General features: G+C 36.2%; 1 protein-coding gene across 1 annotated transcript in view; it reads left to right on the top strand.

Annotated features, from left to right (window-relative positions):
- Positions 1-464: 464 nt before the first annotated feature.
- The window catches only part of CWF19L2 (CWF19 like cell cycle control factor 2), a 119,792-nt gene continuing 100,961 nt past the window's right edge, over positions 465-19,295 (top strand). Inside the window, exons 1-3 of the mRNA XM_020996131.2 lie at positions 465-675; positions 14,195-14,305; positions 14,842-14,961. Of these exons, the coding sequence (XP_020851790.1) occupies positions 583-675; positions 14,195-14,305; positions 14,842-14,961 (324 nt within the window). The 5' untranslated portion in view covers positions 465-582. The remainder of the gene's footprint in view (positions 676-14,194; positions 14,306-14,841; positions 14,962-19,295) is intronic.

Raw genomic sequence — 19,295 nt, 5'->3', positions numbered from 1 at the left:
GTTTTGTCTAGGGTCAGTTATTCCCACCAATAAAATCTATTTGATATAGGTGTGCCCTGGCTAATTAAAGTGAAAAAGAGCACCGAATTTCAAGTTCGAGAACCTGGCTTCAAATCCTAGCTCTGTAACTTAACTACCAGTGGGACCTGTGGCAAGACAATTAAATTCTCTCGTTCTGTTGCCTCATCTACAAAATGAGTGGCCGTCCCTTCCAGTAACAGCATCCCTTTGATGCTAGGAAACCTAACTACCTGCCAGCAACCACGAGAGGTAAATTACAGGATGTCCCAAAAGTCTTAGTGCAGTTGGAACAGCTGGGGCAGCAAAGGACCAAGTCCTTTCTCCACTTGCATTTACTCGCAGCGAGCAACACACTCCACGCCTCGAGAGAAAAAACTTCCTCATGCGCATGCCCAGGAATCTGGAGCTCCTGCTCTTCCTCCCATCGGGCACCGCGCCCCGCCCCTCCACGCCCGGCGCCCAGGAACTCCTTGGAGCTGCGAACCGGAAGATTAGCTTTTACGACAATCGTAAGCCGACTCTCACGGCGGCTGCCTTGGTCGCTTTTCGACCACAACAACGATGGCGGCTTCCGGTGGCAGATTTGAAAGTGCGAGGAGCATTGAAGAACGGAAAGAACAGAAGCGGCTGGCTCGGGCCGAAGTTCTGCGACAGGTACCCCCTCTCAGAGTCTCTTTGTGCTTTCGCTTCCGGAGCTGAGGGCGCTGGGGGTCTGGGAAGCCACCCCTCCCCCGGGCCCCACTTCCCTCCTGGCTCTCCCCACGCTTCCCTGGCCGCAGTTCTCAGTGCTTCTCCCTCAGCTGCGGCCCCGAAAGCCCGGTGTGCCCCCCAGGTTAGTGCAGTTATAAACTATTAAAGCTCAGACTGCACCAAGGCTTGTGGGGGCACCTTATTCCAAGTCCTGCTTACAAGGACAAGTGTTCAAGTGTATGGACAAGAGACTTAGAAAAGAGAACGGGGGGGGGACTGCTCCGAAGGTTTACGCCCCTCTTCTTTTGCCGTCCTTCTGGCGAGGTTTTGCCTTCCAGCCCCATTCAGAATCCTCTCCCCACCCCCACCCTCAAGTTTTCCCCCTTCCCCATTTCTCTTCTTTCTCCCTTCACACTTCTATTTTCCCTTCTTCCTTTCAACTTCCCTGCCCTAATTTTGGCCTTTTCCCTTGTCTGTCCTCTCTTAACTGTTTTCTCCTTATTTTCCTTCTCCCTATTAAAAAGAAGACAACTTGTGCAACATGTATATGTAGTCAAGTCAAATTATTTTGTCATGTAAAAAAAAATCTGTTACTGCATCTTGAAGCCATCGCCTCTCTGGTCTCCCTCCCTTCCAAGCCCTCCCTACTTGTCCACTATTTTCTCTTTCCTAGGACATTAGGGACTTTTCCTGCCCCATGGGTGGGCAGTCCCGATCCATTCACTTTTTTCTTATTTTTCTTTTTTCTTTTTGGTGGGGCAGTCGAGGTTAAATGACTTGCCTAGGGTCACACAGCTAGGTTAATGTCAAGTGTCTGAGGGCGGATTTGAACTCAGGTCCTTTGACTGCAGGGCTGGTGATCTAGCCACCGTCACCTAGCCACCCATTTTTTCTTGAACCGTCCTTGGTCTTTGGTACATTTCAGACATTGAGAAACTGAGCCTTTAAAAAAGAGCAGGTGGAATAAACGTTGTAAAGCTGTTTAATCCATTCTTCTGAAATAGAGGATGGAAGGAAAGATTCTGAGCACTAAATACATCAATTGTTTGGGAAATTGTGAGCACTGGAAGTGCTAGTTTTTCTTTTGGAGCTTTAATATACTTGTTCTACGTATATGTATATGTATATACATATGTATGTATATATGTTATTGAGTTTAAATTTCCCTCAAAATGTATTTTGCAGAAAATTTTCACTTGAGAGATTCATAAATGGGTGAATATAAAAATTGGAATTGAATAAAAGCATTTCTGAACAATTTCATAGGTTTTTGTTTCTCATTTTGTTTCTTATTTTATTTTTAGGCAATTGGGGTTAAGTGACTTACCCAGGGTCACACAGCTAGTAAGTGTCAAGTGTCTGAGGCTGGATTTGAACTCAGGTCCTCCTGACTTAAGGGCTGGTGCTTTGTCCACTGTGCCACTTAGCTGCCCCAATTTCATAGAATAAATTATTCTTCATTTTATTACATGTCAAATTCTTGAGGCTGTGATCAGTTGAAGGTTCAAAAGATTATGAGAGTTTTTTGTTTCTAGGCTAGTCTAAGAAAGATATCTAGATTAGCTTTTTCAAAAGCCAGTGTGATTTTGCTTAATCACATTTGTTGAGCAGTAGGTATTACTGTTTCTTACTCTGTGAAAATTGAGCCTAGAAGAGGTTTTCACTCTTTCCCCCGCTTCTTTCCTCTATCCCTCTCCTGGTCATTTGTTGAAATGGAACCATTGTTACTGTGGTTATGATTTTGACAGTAGAAAAATAATATTAGCATTTATGTATCACTTTAAGATCTACAAAATGCTTTACTTGTGTTATCTCATTTAATGCTGAAAAGAATTAAATACTTATTTTAATGCTCCATTTATAGGATGTTATTGCATTTATATTCATTTATCACTCTGAGCTTACAGTTTAGGAGGTCATAAGATTTAGCAGGGGAAGAGACCTTGTAGACCTAGCCTAAACTTCTTATTTTACAGACAAGAAAACAAGGCCTAGCGAGGTTAAATAGAAGAGATTGGATTGAATCCAGGTCCTCTGACTCCTATTTTCTACGACGATAGTAGTTTTAGTTGGTAGGCACAGTAATATAGACTTTCTTATTTTATCTAGCAGCATCATGCTTAATTTACTTAGTTTTTCTCTCAATATCATTGTAAAGTAGCTTTTACAGAGAGGACTTCTTTTATTGTCATGTGTTAAAGGAACTTCATCCGCTTCAGTAAACATTTATGTTCAAATCACTGAGTTAGGCACAGTGGTAAAAACAACAAGAAGCAGAAAAGGTTACACAGATGAAAAACGGCACATGCCTATCATCACAAACTTATATTCTACTAGGGGGTGGAGTAGGGGAGAGATATAACATGTAAGTACAGATAATAGGTAAGTACAGATAAGTGTATTCAAAATGTATATAAAAACAAATACAATGTAATAGAAAGAAGGGAGCGCTATTTGCTGAGGAAATAGGAAAGGTGTTTTGGTGGAAGTGGTACTTGAGCTGAACTTTGAGCCTTAAAATGAGGTGGAGCTGAGAAGGGATATAGCCTGTGTAAGGAAAGAAAGATGTTATGTCATAGGTAGGAAACAACAAATAGGCCAATCTGGCTGGAATGTTGAGTATGAGGAGAGGAAATGTGAAATCATTTTGGAGAGAAGATGCATCCAGAAAGACCTCTGATATTTGTTTGAATCCTGTCCTTTAAAAAATAGACTCATTGGAAGTCTGTAAATAGGCATAACATGACACTGGTTGAATTTCTCATGTATTCAGATCTCCTTTGTACATATTGAGGAACCCTAGAATGCTAGAACATGAGTTTATTTCGCTTAAACTTTTGTATTGCATAACACCTTTTGCTCAGAAATCTGACTTGCCCATTGTTCCTCTTGGTGATTTAGAAGAATATTTTTAGGGAAGAGTTTACACATTGATATTTAAACATCTTTGTTTTTTTTGGGCAGTCCTTCTAAATTCTGCTTATACAATGGAGAAAGATATGTTTGTGGAAGAACGACAAATATTACTATAAATTTTTGACTGTTGATTTACTGAAAGATAACCCATTAGATGTATTATTTGTGAAGTTGTATACTAATTCAACCATTTTGCGGAGTACTTTGGAACTATGCCCAAAGGGGTATAAAACCATGCATACCCTTTGACTAGGCAATACCACCACTAGGTCTGTATCCCAAAGAGATAAAAAATAAAAGGAGAAGGACCTATGTGTACAAAAATATTTATAGCAACTCTTTTAGGGTGGCAAAGAATTGGAAATTGAGAGGATGTCCATCATTTGGGGAATGGCTGAACAAGTTGTATAAGATTGTGATGGAATACTATTGTGCTTTAAGAAATGATGTGCAGAATGCTCTCAGAAAAACATGGAAACACTTACATGAACTGATGCAACGTGAGATGAACAGAACCAGGAGAACATTAACAACAATATTGTAAGATGATCTGCTATGAATAACTTAGCTATTCTCAGCAGTACAATGATTCAAGACAATTCTGTAGGACTTATGATGAAAGGTATTGTCCATCTCCAGAGAGGGAACTGGTAGAGCCTGAATGCAGATCAAAGATACTTTTTCTTCACTTTCTTTGTTTTTCTTTTTTTTTTTTAATGTGTTTTCTTTCACAGAATGACTTACATGGAAATGTGTTTTGCATGACTACACATGTATAACTACTATGTCAAATTGCTTGCCTTCTCAATGGAGGGGGAGAGGGAGAGGGAGAGAATTTGGAAGTCAATTTGAAAAAAATGAATGTTAAATTTGTTTTTACATGTAATTGGAAAAAAATATTAAATAAAATTTTAAAAAGATAACCCATCAGATTAGAATGGTGAAGAATAGGTATGGAAACACCACATTTTGAACAACCTAATTCTGCTTCTTCTAAGCATACAAATCAGCATTATCTTCAAAACACACTTCTCTTTGCTACATTACCATTTATGTTTAAAGTCCATTAAACATTTTCTCACATGGAAGCATTAGAATTAGTTTTCTGTCATATGAGGGTACTTTCTGCCTACTCTGTAGAAATGGAGTTGACCTTTCTTTTTCCTTTTGCTATTATTGCCTAAAATACCTTTTTTTTTTTATCAAAAGTGAAAAAAAAAGGGAGAGGGTCAGCTTGTCATTAACCTTTTCAGATCAGGAGATGATCTTCTCATTTGTTTGGCTTTTTTATGCCACTTAAGTGTATGTATAGGGAAAAAATTACTTAAAAAAGAAAGGGTACCTAGTATAAGTAGTACAAAGTCAGTGATTGACTCTCTTTACCTGGGTACTTTTGTACTGTTATTTTTAAATAAATACTTTTATAGAAAAAAAAATTAAGCACTCACCTTTCTTTTGCAGCCTTGATTAGTGGATCAGGAGTGCATAATGAAGACTCATCATTTTTTTTCCTATTTCTGCCTGTTCATTCAAGTAGTTTTAGGTAACAGTCATGTTTGTTTTAAGATTCTAGGGAGAGATGTTTTGAAGCTTCTTTTTAAGTCATTACTAATGACTAGTAATTGTTTTTGAGACTTCCTAATGAAATATTTTTCAAGTCAGTTGATACAGTATACTTGTTAACAACTAACAGCTAGTAGTAGACTTGTGAGAAGGTTCTTATCTGTTGATAGGCTATATATTTCTTCCTGGAGGCCAGTCTAGCATGAAGAGAAGAGGAATGCATGTCTCAAGTTCTGAGAACCTTTTTTTGTTAGAGGTGTCATTGTCTCAGTTCAGGTTTGACAGTGGGAGGAAATGAGGCACTGACAAGTCATGGAACAGTTAAAAGGTTTATTTTGTCCTAACACGACAAGGACATTCAGGAAGGATAATGCTGCCATCCTAGGGTTTTGGCATAAAGTGCTTCATAAACCATAAAATGCTGTATGGATGATAACTTCTCTTACTACATTTGGGATTATGAGATTATTTATAAATTTATAGATTTAAGATTTGGAAAGCTCCTTAGATGTCATCTCATCCAACTCTTAGTTTTACAAATGACGAAACCAATGAATTGGTTCCCTAGGAAGAGTAAGTGACTTGACCAAGGTCACTGGTAGCAAGTGTCATAGTCTTGGGTTTGAACCCAGGTGCTTTGACTCCAAACCTAGCACTCTTTCATCTATACTGTCTAGTGCATAACAGATTGGGAAGAGAGTTGTAAAGCTTCTATACTTGAGTTTCTTTGAGGATTATAGGACAGAGCTTCTTCAGTTGTATTACTATATAACTGTGTTACTATACACGATGGGTTAGGATAGTAGTATTACTTTGTAATAGTAGTATTACCTTGACTTTTGGACTCTTATGACCATGTACTATAGGAAGGAGGAGGAAAAATTCCTTCTTCCAAGATTCAGGCTAGTCCTAGGCAAAATTTTAAGTGTTTGAGGGAGCTATTAGAAGCACACTCACAGCCTTAAGAAATGACACTTGACAACATGGGAAGAGACAGAAAAACTACAAAAAGCAGATATGAGAACTACAGAATCGCTCATGGCTTCAGGCTCATGCCTTGAGCTATGCTTAGACTTCGAGTGACTCAGGAATGTAATTGTCATGGGAGAATGAGATTTTCTTCCAGTTTGTATTTTTTTAATTTTTTTTTTTTAGGCAATTGGGGTTAAGTGACTTGCCCAGGGTCACACAGCTGGTATCCAGTTTGTATTTAAACAAAAAGGACTCAAGGTTCATGTCTCTGCATAGAAAAACTATGTATGTAAAACCTTATTGGAGCTATGTTATGTCATGTTCTCTCTTCCCTGCAGAGCTACATACCCAGCATGGTAATGGGATAGGCCAGAGGAAGGCAGAGCTATTTGTAAAGGTTCTCAACCACCTCTGGTCCACCATCCTCCCCCAGAGTCCTGTTGCTATGACAGGAGCCTCTTTTAGGGCTACTTTCCTCCTTAACATCTTTTGAAAATTGTGGCAGAACTCTCAGGGGTGGGGGGTGGTGGGTGGGGTGTGTGTGTGTGTGTGTTTGTGTGTGTGTGTTTATGTGTTTGTGTGGTGAAACTCAGAACAGGAACTACATCTGCCCCTAAATTATCTTATATTTATTTTGTACATAATTTGTTTTTTTTAATATGTTGTTTCCCCCAGTAGAATGTAAGTTCCTTGAGGGCCTGGGCAGTTTCATTTTTGTCTTTGCATCCCTAGTACCAACATATAAGAGGTACTTAATAAAATGCTTGTTGTGATAACCTGACTACCCTTCCCCCACCCTCAACACATTTTTCTAATTATTCAACAAACTTATGTTAAATCTCTGACATGTGCCAGGCACTATTTTAGGCACCGGTCATACAAAGACAAAAAAAGAAACAAGAAGAGCTCATCAAGGAGCTTACAAAAAGCTCTGCTTTTTCCCAATCTCCAGATCAGCTTGACAGAGTTCTCTCTTCTTTTGCTAAAGGCTGAATTGCTCCTTTTTTGAACATTTTGCTCTTTGAGGTTTTTCTTTATGTTCGTTTAAATTTGATTTAACCTTAATAGAACTGTTTTAGATTTGGAGATGGGAGCTGGAGATATCCATCAGTTTATAAACATTTGTTGAATGCTATTATGTGCCAGGCAGTGTGTTTAGTGCTAGGGATACAAAGAAGGGCAACTCAAGGGGTTCAAAGTGTAATAGAGGAGACTGCATGCAAACAGTTCTTTACAAACAAGATTAAATTGGAAATAATCAACTTAGGGAAGTTTCTAGAATTCAGAGAGATAAGAAAAGGTTTCTATAGAAGATGGGATGTTAGCTGGCGCTTGAAAGAAGCTAGGGAAATCAGAAGGTCCAGATGAAGAAGGAGACCATAACTGGAGTTAGAGATTGAGTGCTTTGTGCAGGGAACACCAGAGGCCACTGCCACTGAATATCAGAGTATGTGTTAGGATATAAGGTGTAAGAAGACTGGAAAGTCAGTAGTTAATAGTCATTAACACATTTCTACCTACTGTGTACCTAGTAATGGGGTAAGTAGGTGATGTAGTGGATAGAGTACTGGGCCTGAAGTCGGGAAGATCTGAGTTCAAATCCAGCCTCAGATACTTACTAGCTGGGTGACCTGGGCAAGTCATTTAACCTCTATTTGTCTCAGTTCCGCATCTGTAAAATGGGGACACATTGGAGGAGGAAATGGCAAACCACTCTAGTGTCTTTGCCAAGAAAACCCCATGGATTGTCTATGGGGTCACATAGCATCAGCCGTAACTGAACAACACCCTGTACCTACTATGTGATAGGCACACACTGGAGGTACAAATAGGAAAAAGAATGAGTCTCTGCCCTCAAGGAATATACAGTCTAATGGGGGAAGACGACATACAAAAGAAAGCTGAAAAGCAGAGGGGAGGTCCTGAAGATAGGAAATGGAAATGTCTGTCTGGTTTCCCTCTCCACTCCCCTTTAAATTGAGGTTAAGTGACTTCTCCAAGGTCACACAGCTAGTAAATGTCAAGTTAAATTTGAACTCAGGTTTTTTTGACTCCAGACCTGACACTCTATTTGCAGCATCACCTAGCCTTTTCTTTTTGAATAGGAAGAAATAATAGAATTTTAGTACTCCAAGGGCCTTTAATGATCACTTAGTTTACTCTCTTTATATTACAGATGATGAAATATAAGCCCAAATAAGTTAAGTCACTTGTCTAAAGTCACACAACTAGTTAATAGTAGACACAACATACTGAAGATTAGCTCAGAGTAGAACTTAAGTTACTCCTTCTCATCACCATATTCTGTATGTGTAAGGCTAAAGACCAATTTCAAGTATTATTTGATTGGTAATGCACAATTTGCACCTTTAGAAATTGTGCTTAAACTCTCTGCTTAAGGGCAATAAACATTTAGCAAAAGTATTTTGTCTTGATTATTGGTTATTAAATTAATTATATTATCTGGATATGAATTTCAAGACTTGTGAAATTCATTTATGCTTGTGAAATAATAATTTTAAAGTCTTTATGTGGAAACTATCTAGGGGACTGACCTAAATGCAGAAAGGTATATGAAATTATAAGCAATTTAGAATCATAGAAACCTGGCATTTTACATATGGAAAGGACCTTTTATAAAGATGGTCTGGTCTGATCTAAACTCAATTTACAGATACCTCTAAAGAGCTTGAGTAAAAAGTTTAAAAACAATGAAATTAGTTAAAATACCTTTTGGAGAGCATCAAATAAAATAATTTTAAACATTCATAGCTTTAGAGCTGGGAGAGACCTTAGAAACCTTATAATCTAAATCTCTCATTTTATAGATGAGGAAATGGGCCAAGAGAGATGAAGTGATTGGGACTCAGTGTCATTCCAGATGATAAATGGCAGAGCCAGAGGACCTGACTTCAAATCCAAATGTAGCACATGAAATTTCTACTGTGCTACACTATTTAAAAAAACTCTGTGTTTATTTGATTTACATTAATATACTTTTCAGTTTATGCAAAGGACTCTTCTCACCATAGCCCTACCTGTGAGGTGGTGTGGACAATTATTATTAAACTTCAGTTTTAAATGACGTTCCTAGTTACCTAGTTGTCATTTAACTGAACTGTTTATTCTGTTATTTTGTTTATTCTGTTATTTTACTTTATAGCCAATATGTTTAATTATCCTAGTTTGTTTTGAATTTCCTAAATTTTTGAACTTGTAATTTGAATTTCAATGAGAGTTCCTTTTTTTTCCCCCCCCAGGGTCACTTAGCTAGTAAGTGTCAAGTGTTTAGTCTGAGGCCGAATTTGAACTCAGGTCCTCCTGACTTAAGGGCCGGTGCTCTATCCACTTCGCCACCTAGCTGCCCCTCAATAGAAATTCTTGAACCAATCTGTTTTCTATACTTAGTTTACATTTTACATTGTAATGACCCATCTGTGAGGTTCTCAATAATAAATGTTTTTGCTTAAATATTGGAAACATATTGCATCTTAAAAAAAAGAAATGTATGTGATTGTCTTTGACTCTAGTCCTTGATTTTTTCTTGGGGAATTCTGTATCTTTAAACAATTAAGCACCATAAAATGGTAGAATTTTAGAACTACAAGAAGATCATTTGGTTCTGCTGCCTCATTTTTATAGCCAGAGGTTAAGTGACTTTCCCAGTGTTATTATATCCTTTGTAAGTGTGAGATCTAGATTTCCTGACTTCCAGGTCAGTTTTTTTTTTACTATATGGAATGGTAGAATATTGTTTTGATGTACTTGTTCTTTGCCAACTATTTCGAGTCTTGAAGTTTCACATATTCTGAAATTACATTTAAAAATAAATTGGGGAAGTAGTAATGCTAAGATCATAGAAACAGCTGGTACAGTTCTCTCAGTGTGGGAAATGTACAAAAGGGTAATAAGAGGCAATTTACATAATTCTGCTTAAAGAAAGAATGACTGTAGGAGTGTAAATAGTGTGCTCTACTTAAAACAGATCCATCAGATTTGGGCAGTTGAACAAACCAGACAAAGTATAGCTCTGTAGGAGATATATATATACACACATACACTTACCTGTGTGTGTGTGTGTGTGTGTGTGTGTGTGTGTGTGTGTGTAATGTTAGAGGAGCAAAAACTTTTTTTCAATAGGAAATAGCAAGGGTTGATTGTGGATAAAGGAGAACAGGTATACTCAACACCTTCTCACCTCTCTCAGTTGACTTTCCTCTTTGTTTGGAGGACTAAGGGGTAGAACAGTGATCTCCACCGCAAGCCTTTCTTTATAAAACTGTGGCTCACAACTTTCCAAGTAACTCTCCATTTTCCTTCAGGGACTCTGCTTGGTTTACTTGGATGCTGCATTTTAAGAAATTTAGGTAATAACTGTCCATATCTCTTAGAACCAGAAGGGCAAGTAAAAATAGAAAGAATTCACCAGGCATCCTTGAAAGAAATCTCTAAATGGAAATTCCCAGAAACATCAATAGCTAAAATCCAGAGCTTCTAGGTCAAGGAAAACATACTTCAAGAAGTTAAAAAGAAAAAGTTACCAGAGATACTTGATGCATATATTTTTTCCCTGTTGATAGTTTACTTTCTTAGGTAGGTTAATGGATTTTTGTTTCTACAAAAGCTTTTAAGTTTTATATAAAAGAAATTATCCGTCTTTTGGGATTTTCTTAATCTCTTGTTTTAAAATGCTCCCCTAGCCATAATTGTGAAAGATATTTCCATCCATTTAAAAAAATAATTTAATGATGCTGCAAATCCTGAAATTCAGCCAAACAGGTCTTCTCTCTGACCTTAACGTAGGACACACTGTTCCTTATCTTCTTTTCTGTCTGTCATTGAACTGACTGGGCCATATGCCTGGAATGAATGCCCTCCTTACTTCTGTCTCATAGAGTTTCTCTCTTCTTTTATGACAAAACTAAAGCAAGAAGCCTTTTCTGACCTCCCCTCTCAATTGCTTGTACCTTTCTTCCCACCTTACCTTTTATTTAACTACTTAATATATGTATGTATATTTGTATGTATTCATTTTATATTTATTTTGCATATATTTTTAGATGTACTTGTTTTTGCCTCCATTTGAATATAAGTTTTTGTGATTAGGGATTGCTTCATTCTTTGTACTTGTATCACTAGTGCCAGTGCCTAACATAGTGCCTGGCATATAGTTTATGTTTAATAAATACTTGCTGATTGATTGGTAATATGGTGTAAGAGTCTGATCTAAACTTTTTTTTCCCAAACCACTTTCCAGTTTTCCCAGTAGTTCCTGTCAAATAGTTATTTCAGATAGCATTTTAATGAAATATTCTATGGAATTGGTTAAATAGCTGAGCAAACAGTAAGGATAGTGAAGCTGCAGAAATGAATTAAAATTATAGTATAAATACTTAAATATGTTTTTTTTTAAAAAAATAACATGTTTCAGGGATCATGAAGTTTGGGAAACCAGGCTCTGGGAAACAATGAATGTGTGAATGAAGATGTGTAATGAAGATGTGACTATCATTATTTTAAAGTCAACCAATACAAATTAATAGAGGCTACTTCCTGTACCCTATAAGACTTGATCTTATCCTGAGTGGTTATAGAGAGAAGGAATAGAAGAACCTTCTATTCATCCTAGGGAGATTTAGAAGGAGAAATGTTGTAATTTAGTAATAATAGGAAGGCTCTCGTCATAATTAACATGAATCGTAGTGAAATTTTTATCACTTCCCTTGCTTCATAGTAAGGGGACAAAGTTTTCTGTATATATGTCATTCTGTAATGATTAGGAGCTAGAGTAGTATATACTTGTGTCCACCTGGTATATTTTTTAAGGGTAGTCACTGGACTCTTAGAGAAATATAACAAGAGGATGATTGTTTAGCTAGGATTTCTTTTGAGGGATTGGAGATTGCTTTTCATTATTATTTGAATGTCTTATGTAAGTTATATTAAAAGGTCTGATATCACAAAAAAAATTAAGGCAAAATTTGAACTGCTTAGATGAACTAGTAGAATATTTAATCACCATACGTTTGTAGTTTAGTTTGTATTAACCATTTACCTTGTTATTGATTGTCCTTTAAGAGGTAAGCAAGCTTTCAAATCAAGTCAACAAGTCAACAAACATTTATTCAGTGCTTTGTATGTGCCAGATACTGTGTGAAGTAATGAGGATACAAAGAAAAGCAAAAAAAAGTCCCTGCCTTCAAGGAGCTCACAGTCTAATGGGGAAGACAACTTTACCAACAAGCTGTATATATATAAGATAAGTTGCAGGGTACTAGGGTTGAGGGGGATTGGAAAGGCTTCTTGCAGAAGATAGATTTTATCTGAAATCTGAAGAAACCTAGGAAAGAATTCCAGGCATGGGGGATAGCTGGTGAAAATGCTTGGAGTTGGGAGTTGAAGTGTCTTATTGACATAGCAAGGAGGCTGGTGTCACTGGTTCACAGAATATAGGTTATAGTGAGGGGAGAGCAAGTGTAAGAAGCCTGGAAAAGTAGGAGGGAGTCATATTGGGAAGGTCTTTGAATACTGAAAAGAGGATTTTCAATCCTCTGGAGATAAGAGAGAGCCACTGGAGTCAATTAAGTAGAGGCTTGACATAGTCAGACCTACATTTTAGGAAGGTCACTAAAGCTATGGTTTTAGACTTGTTTTTGGTGAGATCAGGTAATTATCAGGAAGAATTAAGTGAAAATAGAAATAAGCTTCGTGTGCTAGAGCATCATTTCCTAGGGAGATCTTTCTGTGCCTGGGTTAGTATGCCTATTTATGGCAGGCAAGCCATAAATGTCAGGCAGGCAGCCAGGGTCAAGAGAGCTACAGAAAAGGGAAGATAGTATGGTACTTTGGTAAAAATGGAATCACAGAAACTAAGTTCAAATTCTGGTTCTGCTCTATTTACATTTGGAGCCTGGGTCTACCATTTAATCTCTCTGGCCCTCAATTTCCCATTTGCACTAGATGATCTCTAAGGTTCTTTCCAGCCCAAAAATATGTGATCCTGTGGCTGTATATGGACAGACACTTAATCTGAGTTCATGTTTGAGCCAAGTGTAATTCTGAACCAGTGAGCCTACATTTATTTCAGGGTAAACTGTGGGTTGGAAAAGTCATGAAGCAAAGGTAAGATTCAAAGATATGTAATCATGGAGTTTTAAGGAACATCAGAGATTACTGAGAATAATGCCTTCATTTAGAAATGTGAGGGCCAGAAAGGTTAAGTGAATCAGTCTCATGTCTCGCAGACAGAGCCAGAATCTGAACCTAGTTTCTCAGATTCCAAATCTAACTCTGTTTCTACTACATCATGATGAGTCTTATATCAGAATTTCCAGGACAGACTGAAAGGAAAGAACCAAGTCTGGGGAAGTCAGTTTCATAAGGTCAGGCTTAAGTAAGCCTTAATAGCTGGAGAATTTCCTTTCCGAGGTCTGGCTGTTTTTACGTCTCTTGCAATAGGTTTGTAAGTTAATTGGAAATAACTGGAGTATTGTAGGGGTGAGAAACAGACTTAATTTTTTATACTGCTTTCTAGTTGAGAGGTAGTGTGTCATACTGTAAAGCCAATGGACTTTGGCGTTGGTAATACATGGATTTGAATCCAGCCTCTGATGCATAATTGTGAATGAGGACAAGTCACTTAACTTTTGTGCTTCAGTTTTCTCATATATGAAAAATTGTATTTCCCTTGCACAGTTGTTGTGAGCATCAAATGAGATAACATATGTAAAGTGAATTGCAAGCCTTAAAATGCTGTATAAATGATATTTATTATTAGTTCATTTCCCATTGTCTGCTAAGAAAACGAGTAAGTCCTTTCTTGTGCTGGGAGGTGACAAGGTAATTTAACCTTTCTGCATTCTGTATTCCTTTCTGCAATTCAACTCAGCTCCTAGGGTTTTTCAGTTTTGCCTTTAATTAAAAAATGGAATAGGGTTAATTGCCTAAAGAAGATAACTTGCCTGAACATTACAATATGCAACTGTGCCCTAGGAATGTAGCTTGAAAATTTGTGTCTGTGTGCATGTTATAGGCTAAAGCAGATTTTGAGAAAGAAGAGAGGCGCAAAGAACTTAAGCGACTGCGAGGTGAGGACACATGGATGTTAGCTGATGTCAGTGAGCGAGTTGAACAACTATCACAGGTGAGTATTAATTATATTTATTTCATCCAACTGTAACTGTACACGTCTTGTTGTTTTGCCCTTGCAGTTTCTCCAAGAGGTTTGAAGAATAGTCTTGTAGGTTAATTATTATGAATTAGAACTTAGAACAGATTTATTTACTTAGTTGATGTGCTTCATTACATCCTTCAGAAAAAAAAATTAATATGAGTAGAAAACAAAGTCAATATTGTCTTCATTTTTTGTATCAATTCTAATGTTTCATGTAGTCATACTTTATGTAGATGCTGCCATTGGGATAGAATGTTAGATTCTGGATTTTGTTGTGTAAGTTAATGTGTGAAGCAGTAGTTGTAACTGATCAAGTCGAGTCTTGACTGGATACTACAATTCCCAACTCTGCAGCTTATATATCACATATCATTTTCAAGTAGCATATTCTGGTTTTGTGAGATGGTTCTTCCTTTTCCTGAAGTGATTCTTTTTAGTTTTTTGGAAATGAAGGAAAAAACCACAAACCAAGTCTTTTTTTGTTTGTTTAAAATGATGATATACAGGAACATTCTGTGAAGAAAAAAAGGAAGAAGGATAGACATTTCAAAAAAGTTAAGAAAGAGAAGAAGAAAAAGAGCAAGAAACAGAAATATGAAAAAAATGAATCATCTGATAGTTCATCGGTGAGTACATGCTTTTTAACTCATAGTTTAAGAGCTAGAGGGAACGTTAGAGATTATTTAGTTTAAGGTAGGTTAGAAGTCATTTGTCTAAACTCTTCGTTATAGAAGTTAGGAAACCGAGGCCCAGAGAGATTTAATTACTTGTACAAATTCACACAACTTGTGAGTAGCAGAACTGAGATGAGCCTAGTTCTTTTGTCCTATGAGAATTATAGAATCTCATGTTGAAAGGAATCTCAGAGGTCATCTAGTCTAATCTGTGTATGACCAGAGATCTTTGAGAAAAGTTTGAATATTACACGTAGTCAATGGTGTTTGGTCTTTTAAAGCTATAATATATGTTGTTTAGAAATTTTATTTACTATAATTTGAGAAGTATATTTATTTTATTAGAAGAACTTGCGGCTGGCACAGGAACCAAGAAAATTTATGCTAGGCTTTATCTGTATTGCCGTAGTGGAAAGTTGGGAGTTATTTTCATGGAAAAGCTCTACTTCTTTTTCTTTTAGGGTGATCTAGATGAGCTATTAGAATGATGCCAAGTTCAACACAACATAATCATGGAGTTTCAAGAAACTTTTCCAATAAGATATTTAGTTTTGAGTGGGTTTGGTAATCAGAGGTATTTTTTTTTAATTTTAGATAATATTATTAGAAAAATGCAAATTATAACAACCTTGGGATATCATTTTATACCTACCAGATAGGCTAAAATAGTTGAAGGGGGAAGTGACAAATGTTGGTGGAGATGTGGAAAAATTGGGACATTAATTCACTGTTGGTGGAACTGTGAACTGATCCAACCATTTTGAACAGCAGTCTAGAATTATGCCCAAACACTTCTTAAACTGCCTATACATACCTTTGACCCAGCAGTACCACTATTAGGTCCATTTCCAAAGATGGTTAGGTAAAAAGGAAAAAAAATCTGTGTGTTCTAAAATGTTTATAGCGCTTCTCTTTGTGGTGGCAAAGAACTGGAAATTGCAGAGATGCCCATTGATTGCAGAATGGCTGAACAAGTTGTAGTATATGATTGTAATGAAATACTACTGTGGTGAGCTCAGTATCTTAGGAAAACCTGGAAAGACTTGCATGAAATAATGAAGAGTGAAATGAGCAGAACCAAGAGAACATTGTATGCAATAATAGCAATATGGTTTTAGGAACGACGTTGAGTGATTAAGTCATTTTGATTATTATTATAAAGGACACTTGAAGAAAGCTACTGTCTGCATTTTACATGTATATACCTATTTGTTTCTAATGGAAGCCATCTCTAGAGTGAGAATGGGAGGGAAGGGAAGAAAAAGGGAAAAAAAAGAAATTTACATGGTAACTTTATTATATACTTAAAAGGAATAGCAAGTTGTACATAGTAGATTTGTAGTTTCATGTATAATAATCTTTTTTATTAGACTTATGAAAATGCTTGTTTTATTCCATAAATTAAAAATAAAATACTTTTTTTAAAAGAGAAAAATTTCAGATATTTAATTTTTTTCCAATTACATGTAAAAATAATTTTTTAACATTTAAAAAAAGTTTTTGAGTTCTATATTCTCTCCCTCTTCTTTTTTTTTCAATAAAATTTTATTAATATCATTTAGTTTTTTTAAAGTCACCAAAATTTCCTTTCCCCCCTCCAAAAGAGCCATCTCATATAGCAAATAATATATTTAAAGAAAACAAGGAAAAAGAACAGGAAAAACAATGAGCATGAGTGATCAGTACATCAAGAAATAAGTCTGAAAATATGTGCAATGTACAATGCCCATGGACCTTCCACCTCTGCAAAAGAGTGTTAGTGTCTTCTCATATTTCTTTTTTTTTTTCTTCATTTAAAACAAATACCTTTAATGGTATTTAGAGGAAAAAATGCCTATCATGTTCTCTAACCAGAGAAAACATTAAGCATTCCATTTCCTTTTGTGTTAACTTGGGATAGTTATATTTTTGTAAATATTTCACTAAGATCGTCAGTTTTATTGATATAATAATTGCTTTAATTTCATCTTCATTGGTAGTGAATTCACTCTTTTCATTTCCTCTTTTTTTAAAAAATCTAATTAACCAATGATTTATCTATTTTATTTTCCCCCCTAAAACTAGCTGCTACTCTTACTTATTAGTTCAGTGGTTATTTTTTTTTTTTTTACTTTCAGTTTTATTAATCTTTCTTTTGATTTTCAGGATTTCTATTTTGGCATTTAATTGGGGATTAAAAATTTTTTTTTCCTAGTTTTTTTTAGTTGTTGTTGTTATGTGCCTAATTTATTGATCTGCTCTTACTCTTTTTTATTGATGTAAGCGTTAAGAGATAGAAATTTTCCACTAAGTACTGCATTAGCTATACCCAACAAATTTTGGTATATTGTCTTTAATGAAATTGATTGTTTCTACGATTTGTTCTTTAATCCATTCAAACTTTAGGATTAGACTATTTAGTTTCTACTTAATTTTTAACCTGTTCTTCTAAGGATCTTTATTGAAGATACTTTTTATTGTATTATGGTTGCAAAACATACAATTAATATTTCTGCTTTTCTGCATTTGTTTGTGAAATTTTTATGCCCTAATACATGGTCAGTTTTTGTTAAAGTGCCGTATACAGTTGAGAAAAAGCTACATCCTTTCTTTTCCCATTTAGTTTTCTCCAGAGGCCTATCATATCCAACATTTCTAAAACTCTATTCATCTCTTTTCTTATTCATTTTGTGGGTAGATTTATCTAGTTCTGAGAAGGGAAAGTTGAGGTCCCCTACTAGTATAGTTTTATCATTTATTTCTTCTTCTAATTCATTTAACTTTTTCTTTAAGTATTTGGATGTGATACCATTTGGTGCACACATGTTTGGTATTGACATTACTTCATTCTCTACATTACTTCATTCTCTACATTACCTTATAGCAAGCAAGATGTAGTTTCTCTGATTCATCTGGGGCTATCTTCAGTTATCCTGATCTGTATCTGGCCACTAGATTCATATGGTTCCAGAGGACAAAGTGAGGGTGGTGACTTTATACAGCCCTCCCTCACTTAAATCCAGTTCACTTTTATGTCATGGCATCACCTCCCTGATGTCATGGTCCTCTTCAAGAATGAAGGACAAACAACAACAACAACAACTAACCTAATTTTTAAAAATTAGGTCTATTTTTGTTTTTACTTTGTCTGAGATCATGATTGTTACTCCTGCTTTTCTTACTTCAGCTGAAGCATAGTAGATTCTGCTTCAGCCCCTTATTTTAACTCTGGATATGTCTTTCTGATTCAAGTGTGTTTTTTGTAAACACCATATCATTGGATTCTGGTTTCTAATCCATTTGGCTAACCAGTTCCATTTTATTGGTAAGTTCATCTCATTCACAGTTATGATCACTAACTGTATATTTCCCTCTATAGTATTTTCTTCTGTTTATTCTCTTTCTTTTTCCCTGTCCCTCCCCCTCCGCTTTCATTCTTTTCCTCTTTTTCCCTATTGGGTAAGATAGATTTTTGTACTCAGCTGAGTGTGAATATAATTCTTCCCTCTTTAAACCTTTTCAAATGAGAGTGAGGTTCAAGTGTTGCCCTGTTTCCCCCTCCACTATAAAAGATCTTCTTTGTATGCCTCTTTTATGGGAGGTAATTTTCCCCATTCTTCCTCTTCCTTCCCTTTCTCCTAGTGCATCCCTCTTTCTCAGCATTCCTTTTTTTTTTTGATCATTCCAATGTAATGATTTATGTCTTTGCCTTCTGTCTATGTAGTATCCTTCTACCTGCCCTAATAATAATAAAATTCTTAGGAGTTGCATTTATCATCTTCTGATACAGGAATGTAAACAGTTTAACCATATTAAATCCGTTATGATTTCTCTTTCAGGTTTATCTTTTTTTATGTTTGAAAGTCAGATTTTCTGTTTAGCTCTTGTCTTTTCATCAAGAATGCTCAACGGCCCTCTAATTCAATAAATGATTTTTTCTCCGAAGGGATTATGCACAGTTTTGCTAGTTTGGTTATTCTTGGTTGTAGTCCTAGTTGTGCCTCCTGGAATATCATTCCAAGCCCTCTGCTTCTTTAACATGGAAGCTGCTAAAACTTGTGTGATCCTAACTGTAGCTATGGTATTTGGATGGTCTCTTTCTGGCTGCTTGCAGTATTCTCTCCTTGATTTGGGTACTCTGGATTTGGCTATAATATTCCTGGGAGTTTTCATTTTGGGATTTCTTTCAGGAGGTGATTGGAAGGTTCATTTTTTAAAATCCTCTGCTTTTAAGACATCAAGACAATTTTCCTTTATAGTTTCTTGAAATATGATCCTATAGGCCCTTTTTAAAATGTCATGGCTTT

The sequence above is a fragment of the Phascolarctos cinereus genome, unplaced genomic scaffold (genome assembly GCF_003287225.1).
Source record: "Phascolarctos cinereus isolate Bilbo 61053 unplaced genomic scaffold, phaCin_HiC Scaffold_726;HRSCAF=1367, whole genome shotgun sequence".
Taxonomy (NCBI): Eukaryota; Metazoa; Chordata; class Mammalia; order Diprotodontia; family Phascolarctidae; genus Phascolarctos; species Phascolarctos cinereus.
Note: the sequence above shows the minus strand (reverse complement) of the source record. Positions and strands in the feature narration are given on the sequence as shown.